A 14,036-nucleotide genomic window follows, 5' to 3' on the forward strand; every position below is an offset into this window, starting at 1 on the left:
ATGCGTCCGCTGTGTGGGACCCATACAAAGTGGAAGACATAAACCGACTAGACAAAGTGCAAAGAAGGGGAGCCCGCTATGTCTGTAATAACTACAGAGACAAATTAAACTCCTGGATGTGTCACCAACATGATTCAGCTTCTGAAATGGGAATCATTACAAGATCGACGTAAGGACCATCGCCTATTGATCATGTACAAGGCCATCAATGGTATGATTTCCATACCAGAAGCCAACAGCATCATCAACAAAAGTGACACCAGAACCAGAGGGGCAAACAGATTGAGGCAGATCTACACCAAAACAGAAGTGTACCGACAATCCTTCTTTCCTCGCACTATCCAGAATTGGAACCAGCTACCAACAACGGTGACCAACTCATCCACTCTGGACGACTTCAAGGCCAGCCTCCATGCAGCGGCGGCCCTGAGGACAACCACATAAACCACCATTTGATGTAGATAGTTTTAACTGTAAATACAAGCTTTTTATTTGTACATATAAAACCTGTGTGGAGAGTGGCTCCCTCAGACCTACGCCTGGTCAATATTTACAGTCGTCTACGACTCCTGACCATTATTGGAAGATGATGATGATGAGATGAGAGATTATTTGGAAAAACGAACCTAGGACGAACATGTAATGGGGCGAACGGACTCTACATCGTGACATATGTGCTCCGATACGGAGGAATTTAAATAGAAAACAGAAGAAGTTATGTAAACAAAAAAAGTATACATAATCTATTTTCACGTGTGTAAAAGGCAGCGTGTAAAAGAGTGCACATGTCCTAACATTGTTAACCGGGACGAACACGCGTCAGAAAACTGTATCAGTGTGTCAAAATTGTAGATTCAAAAATGTCTAAAACGAATGGTGTTCCAAATCCGGCGTACGACTATGGGTCCAAAGATAAACACTCCAAAGTTGACATGGAATCAAGTCATTATGAAAGAGCTGCAACGATCACTGGTCATAATATCGTATACACAGTGGATGTGAAAACAAAACCATGTTGTGGACAGATAGAGAAGAAGGAAATATTAAAAGGAATCAAGTTAGTATTTATGAACGAATGAATGAATTATGATCTTTCTTTTCATTTTTAACTCACCTGGCCCAAAGTGCCAAATGAGCTTTTCTCATTACTTGGCTTCCGTCTTCGTCAGTCGTCTGTTGTTCGTCATCCATCATTAAGCCCCAGCCACACCTACAGGGATAGCTCGAACAGATGCCTAATGGATATTTTTTTTCAATCTGTTCAATGTCGTCATCCGTGTTTATTTTTTTAGACATCCGTCCATATCTGTTGTATGTCATTCTAATATGACGTGCTTCTTTGGCTTTGTAAACAACACTGTGATAAAATTCTCGATATATCTATACTTAGCGCAGACTCCGTGGTGTACATAATAATGGCTGTTACAATATACTTCCCACGCAAATCCACATGTATTGAAACCTATTTGCAAACCCTTTGTCGATTTAATTGTTTTAAAAATTGCAATTCAGAAAAGACAAAATCACTTTTATTCTTATTCGGATGCATAATAAAAAGAAGTCATGCATAAGAGCTCGGAGAAACCAACAAAATAAAAATAAAATAAAATTCCGCGAAAGTCTATTAATGTTTTTGGCGCATTTAAGTCATTTCAAAACATGACGTCATACAAATGAAAACTCTAGAGTTGAACGTTTTCTGTTACGTTAACTATTTACATGTCGTTTACTATTGTATTAAAATTGATTATCAAGGTAGGTTATGTTTGATTTTCTATTCTATTGCATTATTCGCATATATATGTACTGATTTCAGCAAGTCAACATGGCGACTCATTGGTTACGAAATGTCAACTTTGGATTTGACGGTAGCTCACGGGAAAAACATATAAATCAACATGACAATTGTTGGGTTTGAGAATGAAACATATTTTTTTTTCAGCGGTTGTTAACGAAATAATCCGTGCAAGCTACGGATCTATTAAAATGATGAGCTTTATCTAACAGGGAGTAAAAAAGAACAGCCATACACACAGATTTACCCACCCTCGCTTCAGTTTTTTTAATGATCGTATTTGTCCTATTAGAATCGAAATAATTCATGGAAGCCATAGATTATTGGAAATTTACACATGGCCTGGGCCGTGATATTCGTTGATTTTATCCCTCGCTAACGCTCAGGATAAAATTCGAATATCACGGCCCAGGCCATGTGTAAATTTCCAATAATCTATGGCTTCCATGAATTATTTCTTAAGTTGAGCATACATTTTATCCGTCGACATCCGTTCTGTCCGGTGGAAATTTTTGAGCATGGATGAAATGTCCATTGAAAATCAGTTAGCTACATGTAGGCGTCTGTTTTGTACGGTACCGTAATCGTCCATTTTCTTTAGTATTTGTTACATGTCCGTTATACATCCGTTGGAGGTCTGGAAGATAAATTCACCAATGGACTTCTACCGGACGTTCAACAGGTAAACAGATGTTGAAAGAATAAGAAAAGGACTTCTACTGGACTGTGAGGACAATTAACGGATAAAACAGATGATGAACAGATCTGGAATGGGTAAATGCCAATTGAAAATTCAGCGTCAGAAATGCCAATTATTGGTACATTGCAAATTGTATGTCAGATTTCTTAAGGTTCAAGAATTTTTATTATTCATAAATGATCTTAGAGTAAGGGCACGTCTTCACACTCGAGCAGCTCTGCCCTTTGGCAGCATTTTGAAGAACAAACCAAAACCCAGTTACACAGAAAATTTTTAAATATTTATGCGATTTACATGTATTATTATTGTCACCCTTTAATTTTTAGGGATATCTTGTTCATCTGTATAATTCGGTACGTTTCAGTTAGATGTCCGTTTTATGCAATACATATCCGTTGGATGTATGTTCTAAATTCTTTCTGTCCAGTACATTTCCGTTTCTCGTACATTGCATATACAGTGTGTGTCCAATATGCATTTGTTACATTTTGTGTTGATGTACTGACCAAATAAAACGGACGTGTAAGTCATGTAAGTTACACGTCTGTTATATTTGGTCAGTACATCAACGTACTCCCAACGGACAACCTTTTTTTTCATCTGTTAGGCGTCCGTTCATGCTATCTGGTAAGGTTTGACCTAGGCTTAAACTTTTACAAAAACCTTTTTCTCTAAAACTACTGGGCCAAAATTTGACCAAGCTTAGCCACAATCATTATTGGGGTATATATAGTTTTAAAAATGTGTTCTATGAACTGGCCAACTAAACAAGATGGCTGCCATGACTAGAAATAAAACATACATGAAGGAGTGAAATGTAGATTTTTGCTTATATCTCTGAAACCAAATTTAAAGAACAAAAACAGCAATAATTTCCTTAAAATTACAAATTCAGGGTCAGCAACCCAACAAAGGATTGTCTGTTTCATTTGAAAATTTCAGAACTGCCTCTGTCTGGATTTCTTTCTGGGTTGTCTTAACTTCCACCATCACCTAGCTTAGTAACAATGGCTCTTTACCCATAGCTGTTGGTTAGGTTTGCAGGCACCAGTTCATACATGTATCCATTTGTCCATGGGCTTAGTATGCCTTGCATCTAGGGGTCAAACCTCCTCAGAGACCTAATAGTTATGTCTGAGGACGTGAGATACCAAGTTTCCATCTGTCACCTTGTGTAGGCTTCCTATATCTGGGGCACATACATCTAACTGCATGAGAGGCTGTAAAATGCAGGAAAAACTAAAGCACTCAGCTCTCCTTTTCACAGCAAGCTGCTAGTCAGTGATGAATACTAAAGCGAGTGACATGCACAGACGCTACACACAGTCATAGAATTGACAAATAACTTAGTCAGAAATATTTCACTAACTTTGTCAACAAACTTTATTGTTAATAAGTTAATACTGGTCCAGCACCAGTTACTGTCAGTAATTCACACTTTTTATGTATAATTTTTTTACTCCTCTCTGAAATAATATTATGTGAAATAATATTATGTTGAAATCAATATCATGAATATAGGGCTACCAAAACACTGGGAATACATTTGATATAACTAACAACAAATGAATAATGTGCCTTATTTTATGTATATTATATTATGTCACAGGTTTACCCTACACAAGAATTTTAAATCCATGTGCAAATTAAATCAAATCAATTATATTTATTGGTGCAAATTCCAATACAGGACTGATACATGTAGATATGCACCAGCTGACATTTACAAAATGGAACTACAAAAATAAACAAAAAATAAAGACAAATATGCAAACATACTAATGATAAGAGACCATATCTACATGTGTACATTGCAAGGAGGTATGTTATTCAATATGCATACAAGGTTATCAAGTTATTACAATAAGTGTTTAATACTAGGACAGTTTTAAACAACATTATGTTTGCTTTAAATAAATGTTCTTATCATAAATATATATGTAGCTTATTTCACCTACATGTACATGTACTCATACAGTTCACATGTGGGTATCATTACTTCAATAACTAAATGTGCATGTTTATGATTTAACAACAAATAGCTGTTTACCACAATGCCAATGTTTGCTGGCATATGCTAACATATCATATATTTGTATGTATATATATATACATTTTGGGTATATTGCATTATTGCAGTATTTATAGAGGATACAATAGAAATACAACATTGAAATTACGACACATCAAAGGGACATTTTGATGTGATCATGGTGATTTCCCATTGAATATCTTAACAAAATATTGCATATTTTGAATTCCTCAGATTTGCTGCAGTTTTTACTGTTTCAGACATCATGGACATATATGATTTTCCTCCAACATATTTATGTGTGTATTGTGTAAATTATAACTTTGTCGATATTTGTTGACAATTTGGCTTTAACTTCTTTCACTTATCAGCCCATGTTAATATCACACAATAAGTATAAGTATCTATAATAGCACACAACACAATTCATCAGGACTAAAAAGATACCACACAGTCAACATGCTCAATAAAAAATCACAAGTTATTGAAAAGTGATAAAATCAAAGCCAAATACACAACAACAAATAACTTTTTAAATAGTTATCTCATTGGCAACCATACCACATCATCTTTTTTATACATAAAACTGCTAATTGAGCAATACTATTCAAAGTGTAGGCACCTTTGTGACTACAGTACTAGTGGTCCTAGAAGTTCATTTACAGGAATCACCAGGCTGTCAACACTGATGTTGTGACTTTGAATCATTCTCATGCCAGGGTGTGTTCAACTGGGATATAATTTGACTAGGATTGACAGTTTCCCATCAAAGTTCTTCATTCTCTCCAGAGAAACCAACTTCCTCCAACGATAAAAACTGGACACCATGATGTCTACATGTATAAAGCCAAGAACCTTAAAAGATGGTTCAAAACCAACAAACTTTTGATATTAATATATAAGTACATATTAATATGTAGTTATAATAGTTACAATTAATGTATATATATTGCAAAAACATCAGTAGAAGAAAGAAACATTGATAATTTTACAAACTCTATTTCATATTTCAGTGGTGTTTTCAAGCCTGGTATGAATGCCATCCTTGGACCAACAGGTAGTGGAAAATCTTCGTAAGTATTGTAGTCATTTTTATAATACATGGGCTGTACATGTACATGCTACCATTTAAGTAAAAATACTAGAGTATTTTAATGATCTAAAATATATTAGCTTTTATATACTCAACATCCAAATTAATGATCACCAAATGAAACTTATGATATTAGGATTTAATAAAATAAAAAAATAAAAAAGCTTTCAGGAGACTTTTTTTATTTATTTTTTTACAAGATTGATCGTTTATATAAATATACAGCGTTAATTTCCATTGTTTAACGAGAGCGTACATTTTAAATGAATAAAATGAATGAAAACTACGGTTTCTAATTTGTGCATTGTGATAAAAAGTTTGTATGTATAATTACTTTCATTTGTTTCTTACTCTGTCTTGTATTGTTCTCGTCGTACTATTGCAAATATTCAATTTCATGACTGCATCAAGTGTTTCTATCAGTTTACCATAGTGATATCACATGGTAAGATTAGAAATTAATGGTAAACCCTAGTTTTAAGATCCGATTTTCGATTAACAGTGGTAAGGTAGTCGTTGCAAAAAATCCTGCTCAAACTTTTGTGAAAGACGTTTTTACTTTGAATTGTTGCGAGAGTTTATGTTCTATGTTGAAGGCACTTGCATATAGTGACCTGAAATACAAGTACTGTTCTATTGAGTTTAGATACATGTCTTCTGTTTCTGTCCCTGACCTATGTTTGCTGTATTCGGCATGTGTAGTGCATCATGCCATGAGACATTGATACGTTATGAAATTTCTTGCAGGACTGCTTTGTGGGTTTTTTTTTTTTTTGGCATGGAACTCCTGACCAGACTATGACTTTTTGACTCTTGACCTATGCAGTGTGGGTGTATCATCATGATACAATGTGTTCCTTTGAATATTACCCTGACCTAGAAGTATAGTTCTAAATTGACCTTGCTTCTGAATATGTAGCATGCAGATGTATTGTCATAAGATGGTGAGTCTTGTGGCACGAGAAACTTCATATGATCTTGACCTTTGCCCTCATTGTACAACTTGTATAGTCTGTTTGAAGTATATGGAGAATCGTCTGATTGCACTCATATCTAATATTTTTATATCTATATTAAATATTAAGATATATTTGTATATTTTTGATTGTAAGATCGGTTTTATGTATTGGAGTTTGAACTAGTACACATTGTGTTAAGGGGCCATCTGAAGTCCGACGCCGGATTTGCTCACTTTGTTAAAAACCCATTGGTGACCTTTGACTGCTTTTTGCTTTTTTGTCATGTTACTGTCTCTTAAACACATTTCACATTTCCATTCTCAATTTTTGATATGAAGAATGTTTAGATCAAATGAAAACTAAATCTTTTTATCGCTGTGAAAATTAGAAAGAATATTTACTGCTCTAGTAGCCCCATATACTGCAAGTTGTGACAGATTGATAATTCAAAATGGTTCAATCATTTTACCTTGAATTTCATTTGATGGACATGTTGATATGGATAGTCTGTTTAAGCATCTAAAAAAATCACATGAAGGTATACGCATATCAATAAACTGAACTCAGTGCGAAGAACCTATAAAGTACACTTAGACAAAGAGCTCAATCTAGTGAAACACTTTTTTATGCTGGTCACTGTCTGTTATCAAACTGCACCGCAATCCTAAAAAAAATATCCTGCTAGCATGTTTAATCCGCCGCATTCTGTTTGTATGTACCTGTCCCAAGTCAGGAGACTCTAATTCATGAATTGTCGTTTGTTTATGTGTTACATATTTGTTTTTGTTCATTTTTTGTACATAATTTGTCCGTTTCTTTTCTCGGTGCTTTTTATAACTTACTATGCGGTACGGACTTTGCTCATTGTCGAAGGCCGTAGGGTGACTTATAGCTGTTAATTTCTGTATCATTTAGTCTTTTGAGGAGTGTTCTTATTGGCACTCATGACACATCGTCTTTTTATTTTGTGTATAAGTTTTGTAGTATTTGGTTGGGGCCACTAAAGTTTAAACAACGGAACCCTTTTTTTGTATGTACGTTCGGGACGAACGGACTAGAGTAACTCCGCAGTGTATGTTCCTTTTCTATGGTTCCAACACAGAAGTTCTGACTAGTGTGCTGGTGCTACGCATTCCACCAGCACTGTCATTAACACACACACACACAATTTTATTATAAAAATATTCAATCTTCATTTTGATTTGATTCTTTTTGGCCTATAATGATTATATGCATGCCTTAATTTCACAAGTAGTATCAAATTTAACAAATTTATTGTACATATACATTTTTGTTATATTTTATAACTTATTTTTCAATTAAACTTAAATTGATCATCACTTTCTTTTTATATGTCGATTTGTTACATATTATATACTTCACACGTATTTCTATCAAATCTGACATTATTACAAAGCAGCTATTAAATAAAATGCATTAGAACTTTAAATGTGCATTTAAATATATATGCAAGTCGTCAACTGGTGAAGTGGCTAGATGCATATATCGTTGGCCAATTGAACGACAGGTCTCCAAATTTTTGTTGTTTTAAAACGTCTAGAAATATTAAAGGAAATAAATAAAAACAGAACGACTGAATTAAATAAAATAATGTTCGATATAATGAACCATTTCGATTTATTTTTTAAAATCTAAACGATGCTTTATTTTTATCTAGTTTCCAAATCATGAGAATGAGAAAATAAATACCTTACAGCTTCTTTAACCGTCGATCCTGAAATGTTTAATGTTATAAAACAATTTTAGCGTCTTTGACCTACTTTACCTTTTTATTCGGATACTTGTGGTTATCTTCTTCAAGTTCAACGGGAACATTAGAATAATCTAGAAAAGAACCCAGATGGAACCATGAATTCGGGTTGCTATAACCAAACAACCCGGATGTTGAACCAGTTACCATGGTTTCGAACCAAAGAACCAAGGTTCAGAACCAAACAACCCAGATGGAACCAGGGTTTAGAACCAGAGTGCCCGGATAGAACCTTATTGCATTCGGAATTCTCATTACTTTTTATACCTTCAACGTATTTTCCAAATCATTTATTTATTTAGTATATTTATATATAATTATATAACAAGATAGTATATTTGTCATATAATATAATTGGGCCAAAATAAATAATAGGTTTGTTTGCCCAAACGCTACCTACCCAGAAAAAAGCTCCCTACTCAAATTCTTTTATTGTCCTAATTTGAAGAAGTTTTTTTTTAATCAAATAGGCATGAAGACTAATAGACATCTGATACTACAATTTCTTTAAAAAAAAAAATTAAAAAAAATGCATACCTACCTACCCACTGTCTCAACCTTGGGTAGGGTTTGGGCAAATCAAATTATTTTTAAGTGTGGCCTTATCAGTAGAAACCATTTCCCCATAAATCTTGATCTTATAATTTCTGTTAATTGGAACACCTTTTGACATATTTGACTTACACATAGGGTAGTTTTAGAAGATTCTCGAAAAAAAACCATCAGTAATTTCCCTGATTGTCAGATTTTATCTTAGGATCAAGTTATAAGAAGTTGTATGGGGGAAATATGTCCATGTATTCTCTAAGAGTGGCCTGCTACAGTGATCATACATACATGTTTTTGTAAATCATCACAAAATATTTGATTTTTATTTTTTTTTAACTTGCAGATTATTAGATATATTAGCTGGAAGAAAAGATCCTGCTGGTTTACATGGACATCTCTTACTGGATGGATCTCCACCTCCTGAAAATTTTAAGTGTATGGTGGGCTATGTTGTTCAGGTTTGTGTTTAAACATTCAGTAATACCAATATCTGGAAATATCAACTGAATTCAATTACACATTGTCACATTTAGAGAAGACAAATCCTTAACAAGTTGAGATTAATAAGAGAGATGTATGATAACACTTCATTGTAAAATTTTTATTTCAACTGATATTTTTTTTGCCCCTATTGTAGCGGAGGGGGCGATAAGTTTTACTCTTGTCCATCTGTCCGTTCGTATGTCTTAAAATTAGTTTCTGTTCTCTAAATGTTATGAAATTGATACACACTGCTAATTACCACAAAACATACATCAAGTTTCAATATTGGTGGTGTCACATTTAACTGTTCTACTCTGAGTTATGTCTCTTTACAAACGAAAAAAAAATGCTGAATTTTTCGTTTCAGTTATCTAACTTTAGTTTGCCTCAATTAAATGTTATAGAACTTAACACAGTGGTTATAACCACAAAACAAAGATCAAGTTTGAATTTAAATGGCTTCATATTTTGTCCTTTCTAAAGTTATGCTTCTTTATAACAAATGAAAACAAAATAGCTAAATTTTTCCTTTTAGTTCTTTAATGTCAGTTTATGTAATGAAACTTAATATAAACAATGCTCAGCACAACAAAACACAGATCAAATTGAAATTTGGTGGTGTCACTATTACTGTATACCCCTTTACCATGTTTACAAATGAAAAAAATGCTGGATTTTTGGTTTCAATTGTCTAACTTAAGTTTGACTCAACCAAATGTTATGAAACATAAACACTCATAATGCTTACTACCTTTATAATTTTACAGGATGACGTTGTGATGGGTGGACTGACAGTTCGTGAGAATTTTGAGTTCTCAGCAACTCTAAGATTACCTAGTCATGTCACTAAAGCCGAAAGAAAAGACAGAGTAGATAATGTTATAAATGAACTTGGTCTGAACAAATGTGCTGATACTAAGGTATGTAGACACTCATCTATGATGATCAATTAAGTGTGGTGGAAAAATAAATGATATGATGTATTATAATTCATGACACAAGATCCCTATCAGCACTTATGACAAAACCTAAAGCAAAGAAACAACACATGTATATTTGGCTTCATGTAGTATGAAATAATACCGTGTAAATTCATATTTCATGATTTTTAACATAACCAATTTAAGTCCATGAGTTTGAGCAATCTGTCTCGATTATAGGGGGGGGGGGGGGGGGGATTGATGATGCAAAATATTATTAATTTTAAACAAAATCAGGTGCAGCTTCCTGATTTTGGTAAATAGAAATGTATTTTAAATAACAAAGGCTTTAGTCAATATAACTGATTATATATATTTTTCACAGGTTGGAAATGAATTTTTCCGAGGAGTATCTGGTGGAGAAAGAAAAAGAACAAATATTGGAATGGAGTTGATTATCTCCCCTCCTGTGCTATTTTTAGATGAACCAACAACAGGTCTTGATGCTAACACAGCTAACTCTGTAATGATGTTGTTGAGAAGGTATTGCTTTGTTTAATTAATGATCTGGACAACTGCCAATAATAAAATTATCCGAAGCAGCAATGGGTCTTTAGTGTAACTATCACTTTAATAAGTCTTTATTTTATATTTATTCTATTTAATGAATCTAACTACCTAGTAATTTACAGTTATGGATTATGTGTGGATGAGGTCATGGGTAAATTGTACTTTTTGCTTTTCTGTCAATCATGCATGCAGCATTTAAGAGTTAATGGAAAGATAAGTATTTGTCCTAAATAGGCATGTAATATTTGCCACTTGACAAAGCCACCAGTCAGTCCTTGACAAAACTTAATAGACCTTATCTTATAGTAATATAAGCTATAATTAAAATGTGAATATCAAAAACAATGCTTTTTATGTCTATTTGTATATCTTGCCCTTCTTTTTGACCATCAAACATTTAACTTCTGTATGCTTAACCAGAAGATCAAATCTTATGAAACTTATCCCTTTTTATTATGAACCAATATATGCCTATTTAGTATCCTTCAAAAATTATGACCCTTGCTTATGTTTATGATAAAAAATGTTGATGTGATCAGATTCCAATTTCCATCATGCAAGTTTGTCATATATACTTAACTTTTTCATTAAAATTGAACCTCTGGTTTTGCTTGTAGATTAGCATTGAAAGGAAGGACAGTTGTATTTTCCATTCATCAACCAAGATATTCTATCTTCAAGTTATTTGACAGTTTAATGTTGTTATCCATGGGTGAATGTGTTTATCATGGATCAGCCAGTGAATCTTTAGAGTACTTCAAATCTATAGGTTTGTAATATTACATAATAGCTATGATTTTCAGAAATGTGGTTACCTCACATTCTTACCGCAATAGGAAATGTCTATGTGCTCAAAAGGGCTGTAATTAAATGGCTAAACTAAATGGTGATTGTCAATTCTCCGATTAAGAATCTAATGCATTCTGGGTTATATTTCCAAAAGTGTACTCCAAAACGTTGTGATTGTTTGTTTTAAACGTGATAAACAAAAGAAATTTAACTAATGAGGTAAGGTTATTTCATTTTGGTGTACAAACAATGAGATAACCCATAGTACCCTAGATTCTGAATAGGCTAATTACTTTCTGATGTTGGATGGCTTCTTCCAATATTCAAAATATCTTTCACTGACCAATAAGAGTTAACTTTGATATTTGGAGCAATCAGTATTCCACTGCCTTCAGTTGCTGTGAAACATCTTAAGATTTGGGCCACCTGTGCATCTTGTCTGTTCTTGGTTAAGACCTTCAAGAGTATTTTATTCTACAAATAATATGTGAAAGAATATTACAACAGGTATTGTAATAATGTCATGACAGTAGACTCCGGCAAATCAGATACCAAAAATGTCAAGAAAAAATATCTGATTATCCGATAAATTGAGTTGTAACTGAAAAATATTTTATGAAAGCTAAGAAAATATTTGAATTCAATTTTTTTTCTGGTATATAGATGTTCTTTAATGTTTTTTTGTATACAATAAAGGTCATACTGTTTTATAATGTATTGATATAAAAATCTTGATTCCATATTTTTGTTGACAGTTATTGTTAAAGTGATAATTATTTTTACAGGATATGTTATAGAAGAACACAATAATCCACCAGATTTTTTCTTAGATGTTATCAATGGAGAGGCAAATAATTCAGAAAAAGGTATTACATTGTATATCTCTCCACATATTTTGAATTCATTATTACTTCTTATATATTATTTGTATGTATTTGCTTAACACAACTTGTTCAACAGAGTACAAGTTTTGCTATATGCTGTTATTTTGGCAAAACTAAGAACTCGTATAATCCACCTAAATTCAATTTTTCATCAATACATAAAATTTGTTTACATGAAAACAAATGAATTTACATATTTTAATTTGCTCATTGTTTTTAAATTGGAAGAAATAAAGAAAATGTTACTGATCTTTGTATGAAATTATAGCCATCATATTTCAGTTCATTCAGTTTTGTTTTAAACTTCAACATATTATTAACCTGATTGTTTCTTGATAGATCAAGGATATATGTTACAGTATCTCATACTTGTTCTATCTTTAAAAAACAAAATGAGTGTCAGGAGTAAAATAATTAGTTTAAATTGGTGTTAACATTAAGGCAGAATGACATTTTTTGTAGATCAATTGCCAATTGAATATTTTGTTAAATTTTCATTTGTCAGTTCAATATAGTTTTTTTTCAATTATTAAAAAAATGAAAGTACATGTGACTGTACATGTGTACATTTTATGTTTTAGCTTAACATTTTATGTTTTAGCTTAATATTTTATGTTTTAGCTTAATATTTTATGTTTTAGCTTAATATTTTATGTTTTAGCTTAATATTTTATGTTTTAGCTTAATATTTTAAAAGAGGAATAATTCTAATTTTGAAGGGAAAAAAAAGCTTGTGAGGTGAAGTTTCTAACTTATTTTTGTCTCATGTCCTTGATCTCATTATTACGGTTTCCATGACCAAATAAATTGATAGTTGTTTTTTCTGTGTCATTGTTTTGGTCAACTGCAGTCACCTGACTTTGACCTCATTTTCATGGCCTTGATCAACTTCAGGATATAGACTCATTTAAGAAAATTGTTTAAATATTTTATTATTTGTTTCACTTATGTTTTAGACATTTACTAGAATGTTATACATGTTATTAAATTTAAAATTCATATAAAGAATATTTTACTTGGACAAGGTTACTTTTATATAAACAAAACAAATTTAGTCCAAGATAATTGATTTGAATATCACAAAAAATGTTCATAATTGAAATTGAGTTACCTGGTAAATTTGATATTAAAAAAAGCTTTCTAATTTATCATTGGTAAAAAGAATGTAAAAAGGATAGTTATAATATTTAATATGAGAATTTTTAATCAATTTCTAAAATATTTTTACATTTGAATACAAATGAAATACAAATGTATCATCTTATATTTGCGTTACATAAATTTCCATTTAAGTCAACATTCATGATATTGAAGATTAATGTTATGTTTAAAGTTTTTGGGGCATTAAAAGATGATAAAGCAATAAAGTTTTATGATTGGGGCGACAAGGTGAAGTTTATAAATATCATTGTTAAAGTGACCTTCAGGTTTAAGATTAAACAGTTGGAAGCCCTTTGTAAAATTTCATATAAAACTTATTACTAGAATTTT

General features: G+C 32.3%; 1 protein-coding gene across 2 annotated transcripts in view; it reads left to right on the plus strand.

Annotated features, from left to right (window-relative positions):
• Positions 1-775: 775 nt before the first annotated feature.
• LOC134725944 (broad substrate specificity ATP-binding cassette transporter ABCG2-like) overlaps positions 776-14,036 on the plus strand; it is a 29,915-nt gene continuing 16,654 nt past the window's right edge. For both annotated transcript variants that reach the window (XM_063590257.1, XM_063590258.1), the window contains exons 1-7: positions 776-1,057; positions 5,541-5,600; positions 9,243-9,357; positions 10,150-10,302; positions 10,688-10,845; positions 11,490-11,641; positions 12,447-12,527. In XM_063590257.1, the coding sequence (XP_063446327.1) occupies positions 861-1,057; positions 5,541-5,600; positions 9,243-9,357; positions 10,150-10,302; positions 10,688-10,845; positions 11,490-11,641; positions 12,447-12,527 (916 nt within the window). In that variant the 5' untranslated portion in view covers positions 776-860. The remainder of the gene's footprint in view (positions 1,058-5,540; positions 5,601-9,242; positions 9,358-10,149; positions 10,303-10,687; positions 10,846-11,489; positions 11,642-12,446; positions 12,528-14,036) is intronic.

Source organism: Mytilus trossulus, chromosome 7 (genome assembly GCF_036588685.1).
Source record: "Mytilus trossulus isolate FHL-02 chromosome 7, PNRI_Mtr1.1.1.hap1, whole genome shotgun sequence".
Lineage (NCBI taxonomy): Eukaryota > Metazoa > Mollusca > Bivalvia > Mytilida > Mytilidae > Mytilus > Mytilus trossulus.